This window comes from Cetorhinus maximus, chromosome 5 (assembly GCF_964194155.1).
Source record: "Cetorhinus maximus chromosome 5, sCetMax3.hap1.1, whole genome shotgun sequence".
NCBI classification, from domain to species: domain Eukaryota; kingdom Metazoa; phylum Chordata; class Chondrichthyes; order Lamniformes; family Cetorhinidae; genus Cetorhinus; species Cetorhinus maximus.
In genome coordinates this window covers 8,301,430-8,319,565 of record NC_135883.1, presented here as the reverse complement: position 1 = coordinate 8,319,565, position 18,136 = coordinate 8,301,430, and the positions used below count along the sequence as shown (strand labels likewise).

The 18,136-nt window shown below is 40.8% G+C and overlaps 2 protein-coding genes across 9 annotated transcripts in view; both read right to left on the bottom strand.

Moving 5' to 3' along the window:
* dpysl5b (dihydropyrimidinase like 5b) overlaps positions 1-4,156 on the bottom strand; it is a 92,005-nt gene extending 87,849 nt beyond the window's left edge. Inside the window, exon 1 of the mRNA XM_078541493.1 lies at positions 3,623-4,156. Within this exon, the coding sequence (XP_078397619.1) occupies positions 3,623-3,883 (261 nt within the window). The 5' untranslated portion in view covers positions 3,884-4,156. The remainder of the gene's footprint in view (positions 1-3,622) is intronic.
* Positions 4,157-10,705: 6,549 nt separating this feature from the next.
* Positions 10,706-18,136, bottom strand: part of dnmt3aa (DNA (cytosine-5-)-methyltransferase 3 alpha a) — a 586,890-nt gene continuing 579,459 nt past the window's right edge. For all 8 annotated transcript variants that reach the window (XM_078541484.1, XM_078541483.1, XM_078541485.1 and 5 more), the window contains one exon: positions 10,706-12,689. In XM_078541484.1, coding sequence (XP_078397610.1) covers positions 12,548-12,689 — 142 coding nt within the window. In that variant the 3' untranslated portion in view covers positions 10,706-12,547. The remainder of the gene's footprint in view (positions 12,690-18,136) is intronic.

Below are 18,136 nucleotides of genomic sequence, written 5' to 3'. Positions count from 1 at the left end.
GAATTTGTGTATAGGAGAACTGCTCATTTTGTTACAGGAATAAACGGTTAAACTTAAGACTACAGAAATGGCAGACATTTATTTTTTTCTAGATTTGGGCCAATCTCTTGCACAGGCAAACCCTTTTTTGATGGTACTCATCCCGATTACACCAACAATTCAGCTGATTAGGATCAGTCAGCATGAGAAGTGCTATTAAATAACTATTGTATATCTTTTTGCGCTGGATTGGTAGGGACACAATACAGTACTGTGTGATGGAATGACAGGGAGTGGGTTCTCATCTGACTTCTCACTAAACAAAGAACAATTACCAATCTCAGCTGCCTTGACAAGAGGGAAAATCCAAGAGCCATTCATCCCTGCACGCCCCAATGATCAGTTTGGAGCAATATGACTGCAAACAGATAAAATAGAAAGTAAAACAAAGGTAGTTGGGGTCTTAACTGATGTCAGCTTCCTCCAGTTACAAAAAGTGAAGCTTTAGTTCTGAGCTGCAGAATTAGAATTTGAATTAAATGAACAAATATGAAAATTTCACATGTCCTCTACTCATCTTTACTGAAATCCTAATTGACAAAACTGACAGAGTTTAACAATTTTGTAGAGTTGGTACATTTGTGCTCCACTACATTGCTGTAAGGAGTGGAAAAACTTGGATAAAGAGTAAGTGTAAACTGTGTAATGTGATGACATCATAAACCACTCAAGATGGCTCTGCAGCCCTGCTCAACATTCATTCTATTTTCTGGCAGCCTCTTTCAATGCAGAGACTAAAAAATATTGCAATTGGTTGATATAGTCCACAAGACATTTTCATGAGATCTATAATTTTAACATCAATGAAGAGCTCAAATCAATACCGATGCTATTAAATAAGAGCAAGTTGTAAATCATTTTTACTCCAATCCCATCTACCTCATTATGCAAATGCAGCATTTGGATGGGGTTTTTTCATGCTCCGGCAGGCAGACGTATCCTGGCCAAGCTACTTAACTGTGACAGGATGACAAAAGAACAATTGGCTGATTTCTATCCCCCTCAGATCTAACAATGCATACTAGATCAGTTTGTTGAAAACAATTCTTTTGAGAACACATAACAGATACAATTACACTGTATTTATTGTTTCTGGTATTTCAGTAACTGTAAATCCTACAGTTTCTGCCCTCTATCAGCAAAAAGAATGAACATGCCAGGCATTCCAAGCAACATAAACAGTGCCAACTTTGAGGCTATTTTGAGAATTGAAACAAATGTTCTTGATTAAATAGGTTTTTTCGAAGTATTTTACTGAATAGAAACAGGAACAATAGTACTCGATTAAGAAAGGTCACATTTACCACCATTAGAGTACTCAAACAGGTAGAGTGATGAGAAACAACTCTTCGTTATCTAAACAAACATCACTGCCAAAATGAATTCAAAAAAAGTCAAAACACATTTAAAATAGATACGGTCAGTGTAATTAAATTTTGCTCATATTGAACCCGTCACCACACCTCTCCCCGCTCTATTGGATAATACAGCCTATGCCAATAGTTTAACCCAGCAGTTGAAATGCAAAGAATTCATTACCCTGGGGCAGAGTTAAAATGGGGACGGGATGAGGCAACCCAAGTAGCTAAAATAGTACCTCGACACAATAGCATTGCCAGACACATCACAGTCAATTGCCAGTTAATTTTTGGGTAGAATGTGGCAGAAGGTGGTGCACCTTTGCCTGATCCCTTTCAGAAATAATTTTGGCACAGTAATTGTTCAAAGGATGCTGGTGATTGGCATATACAAAATGACTTTCAGCTCATCTATGTGAGCAGTGCACCTCCAGCCTAACTCTTCAGTGCCTCTCTAATCCTCATTATTGAAAAATAAATTGAAGCACAATATTTATGTGGTAAAACTTCCATAAATTTATCAACAATATGAAAATTGACTCCAATTATGTTAAACATTTTGGTAATTTATTCTCCAGATTAACAACTGCACACTTGCCTGAAGTGTAAAGGCTGTCGTTAGACAATCTACCTTATTTCCCTGCTACTTACTTTATGGGGAAGGAAAATTGGGTGGGGTATATATGAGCTGCACATTTCCTGTCCAAGTTTAAAGTTTTGCCCACTGTTTTGATGCAACTACTTTGTTATCTGGCACCAGCAGTACTGAATTTGAAATTGGATGCTGAAATCAGAGCTGTGTATTTGAGGGCTGCTCGAAATATGAGTAAAACTGCCATATTTGGAGAATAAATAAATTAAAACACTATCAATAGTGGCACAGACCTAAGAGCAATGCAACTTCTCAATTTGCTGTGGAAAAGCACATTTAGATTAACCAACAAGCATGCCTCCTGTTAGCTTATCAAAGTTCAATTGTTGGTGAACATGGATTTGGTGGCAATGAGCTCTTTTAGAAACTTAAATAATGCCTTATAGTTCTAGATAAATCTCTCCCAACTGGGACATAAAACAGATACCTGTGTATACCTGTTCTTTATTTTTTTGTTTCAACATTGTCATTGGTGGTCTGAAGTTTCTTCTAATGTCATGAACTTTTTTGAAGCAAGTTAAGCTCAAATGGATAGTTTATACTTCATCAGTATGAATAATACTCTAATTCAAGGGCTCCCAACATCTATTATCACCCAAAAGAAATGACCTGACAGAGAGAAATGTTTAAAAAATGCAAATAGTAATCTGAATTGTGATATTTTCCATCGCAAGATATTCACGTGAGGATCTGAGCTTCACAAGATATTCATGTGAGGATCCGAGTGCCCATCTTAGTTCATCCATCCAAGAGTGATGATTTATTTAAAAAGCTATCAAGGTTCACTTGCACCATTTGTTAATTAGTCCATGAAATAGAACAAAATCTTTTGCTCTTCTCCCCAACTGCAAAAAGAACTGGTCACATAAAGCAAAGTCATGACAATTGGTTTCTCATAATTTTTTTTTAAAAAACTGCTGCAATATATGCTTTTCAGTTATCCAAATCAATTTAACTTGGGAAAAGACAGGATACATACCTTGAGCTAAAGCTGCACGTATAAGGTCACACTGATACAAAATGCCAAAGCATAAATGAACCTTTACCACGACACGACCTTCCATCCCTGGCGCTCAGCGCCTTCGAAAGTGTGAATTTGTTTTCCCCCAGTCAGATATAGACAACGATCCGAAGCCAACAGCGGCGGCGTCAGTAAAAACATTGCTCACATCTCCTCCTACCGCATTACATGTCTTGCCTCCTCATCCCTAGCCACATTTACCCCGCCCAAATCGTATTGTGTCCACCTGCCTTCGCCACCTTTGCAAAACATGATGCTTCCCCATACTCAATCCACCTGCTCTCCTCCAGTCCAGTCCCCCTCCCCCCAACCCCCATCCCCATGATCATTGTTAGATGAACTGGAGACGGCTCCACCCAGTGAAATCAGCAGCGACCCCGGTCCACAAAATGCTCACTCAGTGGCGACGGGAACCGAGGGCTTCGAATTAACGCAGGTGGAGCCGGGGGGGGGGGGGGTTCTCGCCTCCCCTCCCGAAGTTTGCCAGCTGCCCCCTTTCCCTTGAAGGAGCGGGTTGTCGCCTCCTCCTCCTCCTCCCTCCCTCCCTCTTACCTTGGTGCCGTGGTAGTAGTCGTCCACCGAGGTCACGTTCATGAAGGTCTCCTGGAAGTGGGTGCTGGTGTCGATGCCACCCGGCATGACCAGCTTGCCGGTGGCGTCGATGACTTTGGCCCCGCCGGGGATCATGAGCTCCCGGCCGACCAGCTGGACGACGCCGTTCTCGATGTAGACGTCGGCCTCCTGGGTGCAGTCGTCGTTGACCACCCGGCCCCCCTTGATGAGGGTCCGCAGGGCGCTGGCGCTCGCGTGCATTGTTCTCCAACAAAAGCCCCCCCCCGCCGCCGCCGCCAACTCAACCGGTGAAGACAAGCTCCCACCCGCTACCTGCCTAATGACAATTCGGTTATGTGTGTGAGGTGAGGGAGGGTCTTCCCTTCTTATTATTAAGATCTGGGGTTTTGAGGGGAGGGGTGGGGGGGGTTGTGTGGAAGCCCGAACCTCTCCCTCTCCGTCCTCTCGCCTCGGCGACCGTTGGCAAGTGGGCAAGAACCGCGCAGCCCCTGGATCGCGCGATTGTCGCCCACCAGCCAATCCGCGTGGAGGGAGCCGGCGGACAGCGCAGCGCGGTGGCCGCCGGGAGCTGTAGTCTCCGCCCCCCCCGGCCAAACGGAGAGGGGCTCGGCCGGCGGACTCCAAGTCCCAGTGCGCTTCGAGCCACATTGGCGTGGTCCTGGAATCTTCAGATCGGGTCCAGGGAGAAGCGGTGGAAAGACCGCATCGCCCAAGCATTGTTTCAGTTTGATCCACCGCGCTACAGTAACGCGTGACCGGTGACATTTATTTTGCTATTTGTATGTGATATTGCACAAATCAATCACGCAATAATACTGCCAACAGGAAAACTTTCTAAAAAAAAATTATGCTTAATGCAACTTTAGATGAAATCCAATGAAATACATTACGGTCCCTCGACCTTGTATACCAACAGATGATTTTCAGTTGTCCATGTTTCTGACTGCAGCTGCTGCTCACATGTCATCTAAGGCAGACATTTTTGAATATAAATCCTTCTCACAGGCCATCATGATTAAGGAGGGCTGTTGCTTTTTCCCTATTTATGATTTCACTGAAGTGGACTATCGCATAAAATATTTATAAAGCATGGGAATTAGACCCCACATCCACCTATTCCTTGAGGTCTTGCAGATATTAAAATCTGTCGCTGATCGCTCCGTCTTGGACAGCACACCCTCACTTCATGTGATTCCTGTCCATCTCGATCTCCATCTCCACTGATCACCAACTGCTAATTTCTAAGCCTGATTCCTCATTGCTTCTTCGAATCCACCCATAAAGATCCACTGGGTTGCTTTAGTGTCATTAACACAAAAACTAACAAAAGTGCCCGCTTTTTAGAAGGACACATATAATAAAGACACAATCATAGTCAAAGGAAACTTAAATTATGTTTCCACCCATGTGAACTATGCACTCCAGTCCCTGCGGTACCCACTGTGAAAAATCTCAAACATTCAGATGGCTTTTGCGTGCTCCTTCTTTAGGGCCACTAGATGTGGACAAAGCCCCAAAAAAGAGGCAGACAGCCAGAGCAACCACACCACAGACTGAATCCAACCTGGAATTGTGGATGGCTACCCTTGCTCGGCCCAGGCGTAGACCCACAAAGAGGTCTTCTGCCTTGTCTGTCCTCCTCTTCACTAGGTGGCTAAAGGTAAAGAGAATGGGACTGAAGTGGAGTCCAAAGCTGAGGAGCAGCCCTTTTATATAGTGAAATTGATTTGCAGCACTCACACTCCATGCATTTATGACACACGGGCCAGAACAGTTCATTCCTTATTGAACCTTTGCAGCTAGCAGGGCAGGATTCATACAAATTGCAAAAGTAGTACCATGGATTACTTAATTTTAAGGCAGTGGTAGAACAGACAACTGAATGGGCTTTATGATGCAGTCCCCCAAAGTGCTTTATGGATTGATCAAGTGAATTACTGTTTAAAAGGGCTGCTCTCAACTTTGGGCTACACTTCATCCATGAGATGAAGTAGGAAACCTGTAGGCTTCTTAGTCAAAATATCCAGAATATCTGACGATCATAGGGATTTATGACTGATTTATCTTTGCTGTTAGATTGTGCAACATCTCATGTTAAATAGATTGGCACATCAATCATTAAGACTAATGCTAGAGACGTGAGGCAACTCATGATCCATAATATTGGACTACTTTTTCCCAGTTTACTTCCCCCATCTCATACTGTTGAAGTGCAATTTTGGAGTAAGCCTTGAATTGACCTAAACCTTTTGATCTGAGACAAGAAGCACATCAGAATCCAATGACTGGTTTTATATTTTGTGTTCAAGAAGCTAAACTCCATACATTATACATTGGAGCTAGATTAAATACTGCAAAATCTATCAGCTTTTTAGTATAATACTTGTGTGAATCAAAATTAGTATAATAATTTTTAAAATCCTAGTGGTAGTAATGAAATTAACTTTTTTTTGTGATTCCTAATAGTGTCATGCAGGCTGGTTGACGTTTTTTGGAGACTGGTTCTCAGGTGAATTTCCTAGTCATGACTAGAATTGGAACTACAAAATCAGTGAAAAATAAGGTTATTTTATAGCTCAATATTCCACAGTACAAAACAAAAATTAGCTAACATTTCATAGTTTTCAAGGTACTTTTGCAGATATTAGAGACATGTAAGATGGAAAGGAAAATGCAAAATCTGTAAATGTTACTAAAATTAAAGGAGTACAAATTTATCTCATTCATTCTAAAGTATTATTTGTTCAGTGATAATGGTAGGTAGGTTTCTAAAGTCTTGGAATTGGATCAGAAGTTGAACTTTTATAGCTGTGCTTGGCTTACAGTGGACTTGGTTGTGATAGATCCAAATGTAGCAGTTACTTTTTTTGTCTCTCAGTAACAAATCCATGGCGTACATCTGTATTGGAACTCTATCTGATAGCATCAGAGTAGTGAGGTGTGGACTGATGTCTATGATCCACCACATTGGTGAGTTCCCAACTTCAGCTGCATTATTTCCGATCATCGTTAAACAAAGGACAGGCGCTTCCCTGGAAAGGAAACTATGGGGAAAAGTCATCCCTAAGATGACTCATATGTTTGGAAGTAGTTACTTTTGAGCTAGAGTGACTAGACATCCTGGAGCTGTTTGGCTGCCAATTCTTCTGGCACAGGTGACATGTGACAGTGGAAGAGCTGGTAGGGGAAAATAAAAAAGCGTAGAACCCTGATTTGCAGCAAAATTGATTGTCCCATGGCAGAATTCAAGCAATAGAATTTGGGATTAATTTGTATTTTTATAGTTGTTGATGAAAAAATAAGAATACCTTTAAAAATTTTCTATGTTTTGGCACAGAATATTGACACATGTTATACCACACTTTGGCAGAAAGTGGTATTGCAGCCATTGCTGTCATAAATTATGTCCCTGCTCTCAAATGTTTCACTGTGAGATGATGCAGAGCAAAGGCCCTACACGGATTGGGGAATTAGAAGGTTAGTTACTTCAACCCACTCTTTTGTACCCCCTAGTTTATGGTTGTACAGAATCCTGAAAGAAGCCTAGAAGTAGGACTTCAAACGGTGCTCTCAGCTTCACAATTAATTTGGCACTGAGGAACTCTAGGTGAGGAAAGGGTGTTTAATTCCCTAAAGTATTCCTTTGTACAAGATGAGAAGAACTTCTTTCACCCACCCAAAAATATTGAAATGCTGAACTGCATGCTCAGGTCATGGGATATTGGATTGTGTCGGGGATGTATTCTCTATGTTTTACTTAAGAGTGTAATGGATATATAATGCCAAGGGAATCCCAAATGAATATTGGTAAGCTGTAATATACGAACAGACCATGTTCAGCTCCATAACGAGTGACAATGTTTACAAGAATGTTTACAGCCAATCAATTCGAAAACGGCTGAATAAAAAGTGAAGATAGTGTTACATAAGATCTTTGCAGGAATTTTAAAAAGTTTTGGTTTTAGATATCATGGTTGTTTGGTATCCACAATTGTTCTGCAGTTTATTAATGCAATTTCAATGCATTGCTCAGCCAAGCAATGAAAATATATATTAAGAAACAATTGGATTTGTCTAACAATTGAAGCTGTATAAAGAAATTTATGAAAAAAGGTGTGAACTTAAGTAGATCAAAAGATTAAATAGTAGAAATAGCTATTCTTGAGTGTTCTGTTGAAAGGTCATGACCTGAAACACTGTTTCTATCCCTACAGATGCTGCCAGACCTACTGAGTATTTCCAGCATTTTCTGTTTTTTTTCTGGAGTGTTGCTTTATTACCTTTGGATGTCAGTGAGAAATTTATTTATGCTCTGAGAGGAGGCTTTTTTTCTGACTGCACTTGCTTGTATTACTATTTGGACATTGGTCCGCCATTTATGAACGTCTGATTATAAAGTGTTTGACTATAACTACCTGCTAATGAACAGCAAATTTAGATTTTGACTGATGATCTTGGAAAAGGGTCATAAGCTGTTTGACTGCAGAGTATCTGCCTGGAGACACCCAGTTATTCAAGGTTAAGCCTATTTTTTCAGAACAGTTTGGCCGATTAGCTGTCATATATTTTTGTTTAATTTTCAATTACAGCACATGTAGCTTATTAAAATCATGTCAAAACTTTATATCATTGTAATGTGTAATTATCCTTCAAAATAATAGAAATTCATAACAGTTTTTTTTCCTCAATTGAATCTTGTATGGTTCATTTTTTCTGTATAAAATAGAGCATAATTTGGTAAATTATGTAGAAAATATGCATGAACTACGAGTCATGCTGTTCTCAATAATAAAATTAGTGCGGTGAGTGTAGTTACCACAGAACTAACAAACTGAAGGCAATCATACATTTGTTGCTTAGCAGTGCAATTTTGTATAACATTTTATTGAGGTTTAACAGACATACAGTCACAAATAAATGTACCAGTATAAATTTTGAGCAGTTACATTAACCATCCTTACAGTAACAGTCACATAGCAGGGTTACACCTTATATAATCATAATATCAATGATGGATGTGGGGTATATATATTAAAGGAAAGAGATGAGAGAATACCTCATTTTATTTAAAGGGATACTGCCTTCATGAAAAAGTGTTTGGCAAACCTTTTTTTGTTTGGAGAGAGAAAATAGGTGTGCACCATTTTGAATCATGATGATATCATGAACGAATGATACAGTAATGTCTTTTGGACAATTAACAATTGCATGTGTGTTTGTAAACAAAAAAAGTTTTCTCAAAATACTTTTTTGTGACATCAGTGCCCCTTTAAGATAGTTTTTTCTGTGCACTGGAGTTGCCATTAACCCTGGTGTGATACAATGTGCTCCAGAATGGACTCCAAATTTATCACAGCTAGATTTTTATGTACTGAGTACTTTTTTAAGCATTTAAAAAAATATTTTGTACCTCTTTCCCCCGTTAAATCCTTACAGTTGCCACCCTTTAGCACCATTATGCTTCATTTTTCAGTGGGGCGGAAGGGACAGTTTCAAGCTGTGGAGAATTGCTGCTCTAGGATCACATAACAGGAGGGAACCTTGAGCAGGGCAGGTTTTGTCCTGCTTTTCTCCTCTATTGAGCTGGAGTTTAATGTAGCTCAAAATATCCATATTGAGCAGCCCAATCACAAGCAAACAAAACTTTTGCTCAGACTTGTCTTCTGAAAAATACTCTACCATTGCAGCAGATGAGCTGCTCTACTATAATGCTTAGGACATATTAAAATGCAGAGACTGCAAGTTCAAATCAAAAGCATCAATATCATTTGAATCTGCTTTCTTAAATTGGAATGAACTCAACCATTTTTCAACTGGCAGCTTAGTGAGTGTCTCAAAGAAGTACAAATTTCAATTTTACTAGGGACTAAGAGACTACTCTTGTCCCATATAATTGCACATTGACTATTAGTTGAAGATAGAGGAATAGCAGTGTAATTTATGGAGGAAGCCACAGCTTGGAGCTCTCCACTGTCCTAGCTGAAGAAAAGCAGCATAGAGGTGAGCTGTCATGTTAGGGAAAAATGGTAAAAATTGGGAGAGAATATAAATAGAAAAATATATCATTAAGGGGGTGGGGCCTTATATCTGCTGGCTACTGGAGTATCAAGAGTTCCCCCAGCCCTACATTTTTTAAACTTAACAAGTATTTGTAATTAGTTACTAATCTGTACTAATTGTCCTAATTGGGATGTTACTTGGATATACATTTTATGAGAAGCTCTTAGTTTTATTGGCATAAATGTTCCCTTCTGACAAAACATTGGATGCCACAGAAGAGGAGGGAAAACAAAGAGCTTTTTCGTCCTTCAAGTTGTTACCAGTTAAAAAGTGCTTCCCCAACTATAGGCTAACACTGCTCCAAAAGGAACAGATTCGCACAGGTCATCTTTAACTTCAACATTTCATTATTTAATTTTATGCTGATTGTACAATACATGTATTGTCTAACAATATCAGCACTTTGCAACTCAGTACTCTGGATAATGTGACGCACCTGGGACCATTTGTGCTGGGAAACATGTCCACAATGAAGTCAGCAGGTAAGCAAAGAGGCAGCAAAATGTGGCCATCCATGTGGTGAAAAAAATGCAGTGTTACAAGCTTAAATTTCCCCACAACACAGCAGCACACAGTTTAGAACACTAGGCCGAGGATTGGTTTCTGAGTAAACTTGCCGAAGTGTTGCATATGATTCCTTTTATTGGATCAGATGCACACATCTGAAACACATTAGCTTTTAGGACAGCAGAGTTCCTTCATCATATGAGAAATGGAAACATGGGAGTCTGAAAACGTTCACATACAGTAAGAGAAACTGTTTTTTTCTAGTGTGCCAATATAACAACCTGGCTGTTTCTGAATAAAACTATTGGAATTTTCTTTTTGCTCCTCAGCAGCAAACCACCTACTCTGATTAATTTAAGGGAACCAGATCATACATGGGTGCGATTTTATTTCCTAGATGTCAGCCAACTGGATCTACAGTAGAAAGAAACAATATACTAGAAGAACAAAAGAATACACAACAAGCCGATACACAACTGTGTACACTTTGCACAAAAAAAACAATACATTTATTCAAGTGTTCTCCAGCACAAGTACATGAGTTTGGGCATTGAAAATGGGGTGGAGATTGACTGCTACATCTGCTGCACGTACTGACCTTTCCATAAACAGCTATGTCACGAGCAATACACAGTAATACAATATTCACTGAAATACAACCTTCAGTGAAATCTCTTAACTTTGAAATGCACATTATTGTCAATAAATATTATCAAAGTTATGACATTAGAATGAAGAAATATAACCAAAAAATACTGTTTGCTGCATGGAATGTGGAAAGAAAATGCACTGCTGCTGGGGATCAAGCAAATACATATGTAACAGTAAAAGTATTAGCAAATTTACTACATTGTCTTCAATATGAATACATGATTCCCACAAATAAGCACCAACTACGGCACTGTCTAGGCTAAAACACATGAAACTGATTTTTTTTCTTTTCAAGTACAAAGTTAAAATGCCTTTTTCTTTTCTTAAAAGAGTAAAATAATAGTGCTTTTCCTTGACTATGAGAACTTAATAAGTCATTGTCAAGAGAGCAGATTTTTATCAATTTCAGAAAAAAAATGTGTAGCACCATATGAATCGACAACTGCTTCACGGGCAACTGGCGGCTGTGTTTGATCAAGAACTGACAGCAGAAATACGATTCGCATAAACAACTTATAAACAACAAAAAAACGTAGATTAACAAAAAAAAAAGCCAAAAGAATAAGGAAGGAAATGGGAACAAAAGAAAAAAAAAAAGAGGCAAAATTACACCATCAAGCTGCACTGTATTGACTTGTACCTGATTATATGCAGCTACAAGGAGGGGTATGTCCTGGTATAAAAGAGACCCCTTAGGAAATTTTAAAAAAATCAACCAAAAAAAAAGGAAAACACAGATGTAAAAAATTCATCAGTCCTTCAGTAAAAAACTGCAGCCTGTCATTTAGTTTTGGATGACCAAAAACATCACTGCATGTTGGCTGGCTATTTGTGCTGCCTATAAGTGACCTGTTAAGTAAGCACCAGGCCTTAGCCCAAGGATGAAAGCTTAAGAAAAAAGCACCATTTTCTGTTATATATTTTTTCTTATTGTACAAACATGATAGAAAAATTACAGTCATGGCAAAAGTCCTTAAAAGTGACTTCTTGAGCATATGAAAACGTTACTACATTTTCACACTCAAGCCACTAAAGACCACCTCGACAACATTAAATGTTGCTCTTTCCTGATTATTTTACAATTCTGCCTCTTGTAAACGGTAAGGCAACATCAGAGCTGATGTTTTCAATCACCTTTTGTAAAAGCACCATTGCAGAAATTGTTGCACAGTAGTACCTTTTTCGAACAACTATCAGTGTATTGTAAATGAGAGGTACTGGCAGCTGATGTACTGTTTCTTCATGGATTCTGGTTGTAGGCACCTGAAGTATTGTATAACATTTGTATGTAGCTTTTGATTTTTTTTGCTCGAGATAGATACCAGAAATGGTGCTGGTAAGGCAAGGCTCAGCTGGCTGACTTGATGTTCCAGGCTCTGTTCAAATCCAGCTTCTTCTTGGTGCTCCTATCCACCTACACAAGGCAAAATTGTCATTTTCCCAGTGCTGCAAAGGATTGAACAGCCTCATCTCAAGTACAGCTTGAACACAACATAAACAAAAATTACAAAATCACCCATTAAAATAGCTGAAAATTAAAAACATTTAAAAAAATTAAATAGGATAAAAAGGGTGACATTTAAAATTGTGAAATTAAGTAACATCTAAACAGAATGTGAATTTTCCTTGCAGGAAATTAATTTCTTTCCTTTTTTTTTTAAACAAGTTCCTTTGTCTTCTTTGTTTTCAAACACAGGCAAAATATTCTTTCAGTGGTGCAAACAGGTGACGTATGACAGGAACACTCCAGGATCTTCCGAGAAGTCTTTGTCGGGCAAGGCGGCTCATATTGGAGACATCTGTGTAATGGACTGGGAAACCAAACACCCTGAAGAAAAAGTGAAAAACGTCAATTGTCAAAAGCATTACAATGATGCCTCATTCCAATGAAACCTGTAGTGCTTCAGGATTATAAAAAAAAGCCTGTCCATCCATGTACATATATGTACGCGGTCGTAAATCAATGAATTAATATTAGAGGACACGTGCAAAAATGCCGCTTCTGGATGAAACCTGGAAAAAATTGCCAGGTTTGAACAAGAAAAGTTTGTATTTCCTTTCTCTACAAGCAGCTTGGTTTGAGAGCCAGTTCACATAAAAAAATGGCCTAGTTATTCTCAAAAATGAGTTCCCATCGGTAGATTGAATATTTCATAAACTAAGAGAATGCCGAATGTTTCACAGCTCTATCTCTCACACGTAACCTGGTTATAACATGATTTGATGGCAAGTAGCAGCAGCCGTTCCATTTATTGTATTTTGTAATGATGTGAGGCTAAAACATAATTTTTGCTGTAAGCTGCAATTTACTAACGCACTGTTTTATTGGGCACTTGTGCTGTGAAAAGTGGATAGAGGGCCTGAAGAGACTTCAGGGATAGGTTGGTATGATGAAATGGAGGAACTTAAAGAGAAAGCTGAGATTATTCAAAAAATTCACCCTGGACCCCTCTGTCTTTGCAAACTCTTTAACTATTTCCAACCCCTCTTTTCGCTCCAAAGCTTTTGAATGTGTTGTTGCCTCCAAAATTCGTGTCAATCTTTCCTGCAACTCCATGGACAGGATTTTGCCCTTGGTGAGGGGTGCTCGGCGGGGGTGGTCGGGAAGCCAATTAATGCCTGCCCTGCGTGGATCGCGAGTGGCAGCGCTGAGCGCTGCCTGTACGGGCAGGGGGAGGAGGGAGAGCCGGGTCTAGTGCGCAGTTCGCGCATGCATGAGAAAGAGCATTTCAATCTCCCTGAGGCAAGGAGCTGCCTCAGGGAGATTGAAGCGCTGTGTAAAAAAAATTAATTAAATAAATAAAAATTTAATAAAACATGTCCCCTCATGTGACCCTGTGAGCTATAATGCCTCCAATGCCTATCATCTCTTGTACAGTTCAGTGGGACTGCACTTGCTTAGATCCCCTCTTACCTATTCATAGTCAGATCATTTCCAGCAATGACTTCTCTTCCTGTACGCACTATTACCTCTGGATTTCTGAAGGATATATCATTGGCCCCTCCCCTTTCCCATCAACATGCCTTGGCAACAAAATCCAAAGATGCAAGGCCAGCGTCTACATTTACACTGATGATGCCCAGTTCTACCTCTCCATGATCTCTTCCAACCCTCCTTCTGCCTCTATGTTATCAGGCTGCTTGTACAACATCTAGTTTTGGATGAGCTTCAATTTCCTCTGATGATCAATTTGTAGTCACTTGACAAGTACTTTGAACTTGTTACTAGCCACCCTACATAACTCACAGCCTGGACTCACAATGCATGAGTTTTGCTGAGTTTGCTCAGTTAGTTCAGAATTTTGAATTTAGATGCTCAGTGTGAGGCTGTAAGATACATTCACTCTACACATGGGAACAGTCATTATGCACTGGTGTTGGAGAGGGAGGAGAACATACAACTAGAAAGAGTAAGTATTTGGGACTGAGCAACTTCTAATTGGATATTTGCAGAGGTGGTGACTGAATTGTGTGTGGCTGTCAGGAGTACTGTAGAGTGAGGAGCAGCACTCTCCTACGCTTCTTCAAACTGGTGCCACGGGAACTTTAATGTCCACCTGAGATGGCAGACAGGGCCTCGGTTTAATGTCTCATCTGAAAGAAGGCACCTCCGAAAGTCGGACAGAGCACTAAACAAGAAATTATTGGAGCTTGTAACAAAGGCAATGTAATAGTTGTGGGGAAATTTAATCTTCATATAGTCTGGACAAGTCAAACTGGCAAAGGTAGTCTGGAAAATTAGTTTGTAGAATATTTTCATGACAGTTTACTGAAACAATATATTGTTGCATCAACAGTGATAAAGCTATTTTTGATATAATATTGTGCATATGAACATGCACAGAATGTGCTAATGTCTCATAGCAGAACCTGACCTCCAAATCTCTTGGGAACCCCCTTGCCTTGGACCATGTGGTAGTTAGGGTGTGACCCCGCGTAAAACAAAATCATGCACAGAAATTTTCTACACATCAAAATTAAGGTTAAGACTGGAACTTCAGGACCCTCATGGACAACCCCAACAGTGACAGATCTGAGCGCTGCATTGCCACCATAACCTGGGAACTTAGTGATCTTGATGTCAACATTGCCACCCTGATGTGCCGGAGAAGGCCAGCTAAAGGAATAAGGCGGCAGGTACATTTTTCTGGAACAGCCTTCCAGCAGAGGTACGATGTCTCTACAAGGTGAGCTTCGCCATCAAAAATGAGCTTGTCTGGCACCTCAGCGACTGCCCCTGTGGGATAAGCAAGTGCTCATGACTGCCTGGCTCACCCCGACAAGGGGTGTTTACAAGGTCAGTGTTTACATTCCTACATTTGAGGCAACAGATGGCACTAAAGAGGGATTCTGCACTGACTTTGAACAATCCGTAGCCCGAGTCCCAACAAGTGACAAATTGATCCTCCTCAGATATTTCAATGCCAGAGTCAGGAAGGACGCAAATCTCTGGAAGGGTATCATAGGCAAGGAAGGAGTAGGGAAACTCTAATGGAGTTCTCCTCCTGATAAATTGACTAGAACATGTCCCTGTCATAACCAACACCCTGTTCTGCCAACAAAACAAGCACAAGGCTTCATGGCAACACCCACGGTCCAAACTCTAGCGCTTGTTTGACTACTTCATTGTTCAAGCAAGGGACTACAGAGATGTCCACATCAGTCATGCCATGACTGGGACTGACGACTCCCGGATCGACCTTCACCTTATCCAGGGGCGTAATGCCAAATTTTGAGCTGCAACAGCTCTAAGAAAATGTGTTTCATTTCTAAATCTACTATAACATTGTTTTCCTATGTATTAATCATTTGAGCCCCCAAACGTCACTAAAACGATGCTTTTTAAGAGAAAAATATTATGTCGTTAGGCATTTTATTTTGAACCACGTGGTATTTTGAATCATTAGTCTTTAGCAGAGCTAGAATTTCATTATGCAATAGTTTAATTATTTAATTCAAGCCTATTGAAAGCATGAACTACCGAAAATTTTATTTACTGCTGACTGGGGGATGATATATAGTGGGACCACTGCTTTTCTTGATTTATATTAATCGCCTAGACCTGGGGGTACAGGGCACAATTTCAAAATTTGAAGATGATGCATGAATTGGCAGTACTGTGAACTGTAAGGAGGACAGTGATAGACTTCAAGAGGATATAGACAGCCTGGTGGAATGGGCAGATGCATGGCAGATGATTTTTAAAAATTCATTCATGGGATATGGGGGTCGCTGACTAGGCCAGCATTTATTGCCCATCCCTAATTGCCCTTGTTCAGAGGGCACTTAAGAGTCAACCACATTGTTGTGGGTTTGGAGTCACGTGTAGGCCAGGTAAGGACGTCATATTTCCTTCCCTGGGACATTAGTGAACCAGATGGGTTTTTACGACAATCGACAATCAAACTTTTAATTCCAGATTTTTATTGAATTCAAATTTCATCATCTGCCCCATGGTGGGATTCGAACCAGTGTCCCCAGAGCATTACCCTGGGTCTCTGGAATACTAGTCAGTGACAATACCACTATGCCACTGCCTCTAAAGAGAAGTGTGAAGTGATACATTTCGGTCAGAAGAATGAGGACAGGTGGCATAAAATAAAGGGTACAATTCTAAAGGAAATGCAGGAGCAGAGGGACTTGGGTGTATATGTGCATAACTCATGAAAGGTTGCAGGGCAGCTTGAGAAAGCAGTTGATAAAGTATACTTAATCCTGGGTTTTATAAATAGGGGCACAGAGTACAAAAGCAAGTAAGTTATGAACCTCCACAAAACACTGGTTCAGCCTCAACTGGAAGGATGGGAAGGTTTTAGAAAGGGTGCATAAAAGATTTACAAAAATAATTCTGAGGATGAGAGACTTCAGTCATGTGAATAGCTTGGCAAAACTGGGGCTGTTCTCCTTGGAGAAGAGAAGGTTGAGAGGAGATTTGTTAGACATGTTCAAAATCATCATGAGGGGTCTGGATACAGTAAATGGGCAGGAACTGTTCCCATTGGCAGAAAGTCGAGAATCCTAAGGTGATTAGTAAAAGAACGAGAGGTGACACGAGGAAAAAGTTTATGCAACAAGTGGTTTGGATCTGGAATGCACCGCCTGAGCGTATGGTGGAGATAGATTCGATTGTGGCTTTCAAAAGGGAACTGGATAATTATCTGAAGGGAAAATATTTTACAAGGCTACAGGAAAAAGGCAGTCTAGCTGAGTTGCTGTTGCAGAGAACCGACATGGAGATAATGTACCGAATTGCCTCCTTCTGTGCTGTAACCATTCTATGATTCCAGTATAGATACATTCAAGGAACCTGATAAACACATGGGGCTGAATTTTTTTCCCCCATTGGGGGGGTTGTGCGGGGGCGGGCGCGAGCTGGCGTGAACCCGATCGGCGCCCCCGATCGGAGATGCACCGCCATTTTACATGGGCGGGCCAATTAAGGCCTGCCCAGCGTGACGCTCGCCCGGAAGCGCTAAGCACTCCCTGTGCGGGCGGCGGGGGGGGGAAGAGGGATTCCCTGAGTCGTTTCCTGCGTTCTTTTGCGTGCATGTGCACGAAAGAGCGCAGAGATCTCCCCGAGGCACAGAGGTGCCTCAGGGAGATTGGTTTGACATGTGTAAATTTGAATAAAGGGAAATAAAAACTTTTAAAACATGTCCCCTCATGTGACACTGTCACATCAGCTGGGACATGTGAAAGAATTATTTTAAATTTTTTTATTGACTTTCAAAACACTTCATGAAACCTCATCCCGCCCGTGGATGAGGTTTCATGAAAAATGCAAAGGCCGCCTGGGCTCTTCGCCTGTCCGCTGACCTTAAGGTTGGATGGGCAGCTCAGATAATTGAATTAATTACTATTTAAATGGCCTTAATAGGCCTTTGACAGTCGGCTGTGTGCCCGCCGAACTGAAAATCTAAATGATACACGGTGACGTTGGGACGCCCGCCGACATCACCGTGCCTCATTTTATGCGTTGGTGAGCGGGCCCCACCCCTGCTCGCCGACCAGAGAATTCTGCCCATGAGGAAGAAAGAAGCTGAAGGTTACCCTGATAGTATGATCAAGAAGGGTGGGAGGAGGCTTGTTTGGAACATAAACACTAACATGGAGGATGTGGGCCAAATGGCCTGTTTCTGTGCTGTAAATTCCATGTAAAGCTGCCAGCAGGGAATACAAACACTATACTGCGTTTCACATCCTCAGGCTATCACAGCCCAGGAATTAACGTTCAGTCGGCAAACGCAGCAGGGTGTTTGGGGAATATTGATGCTG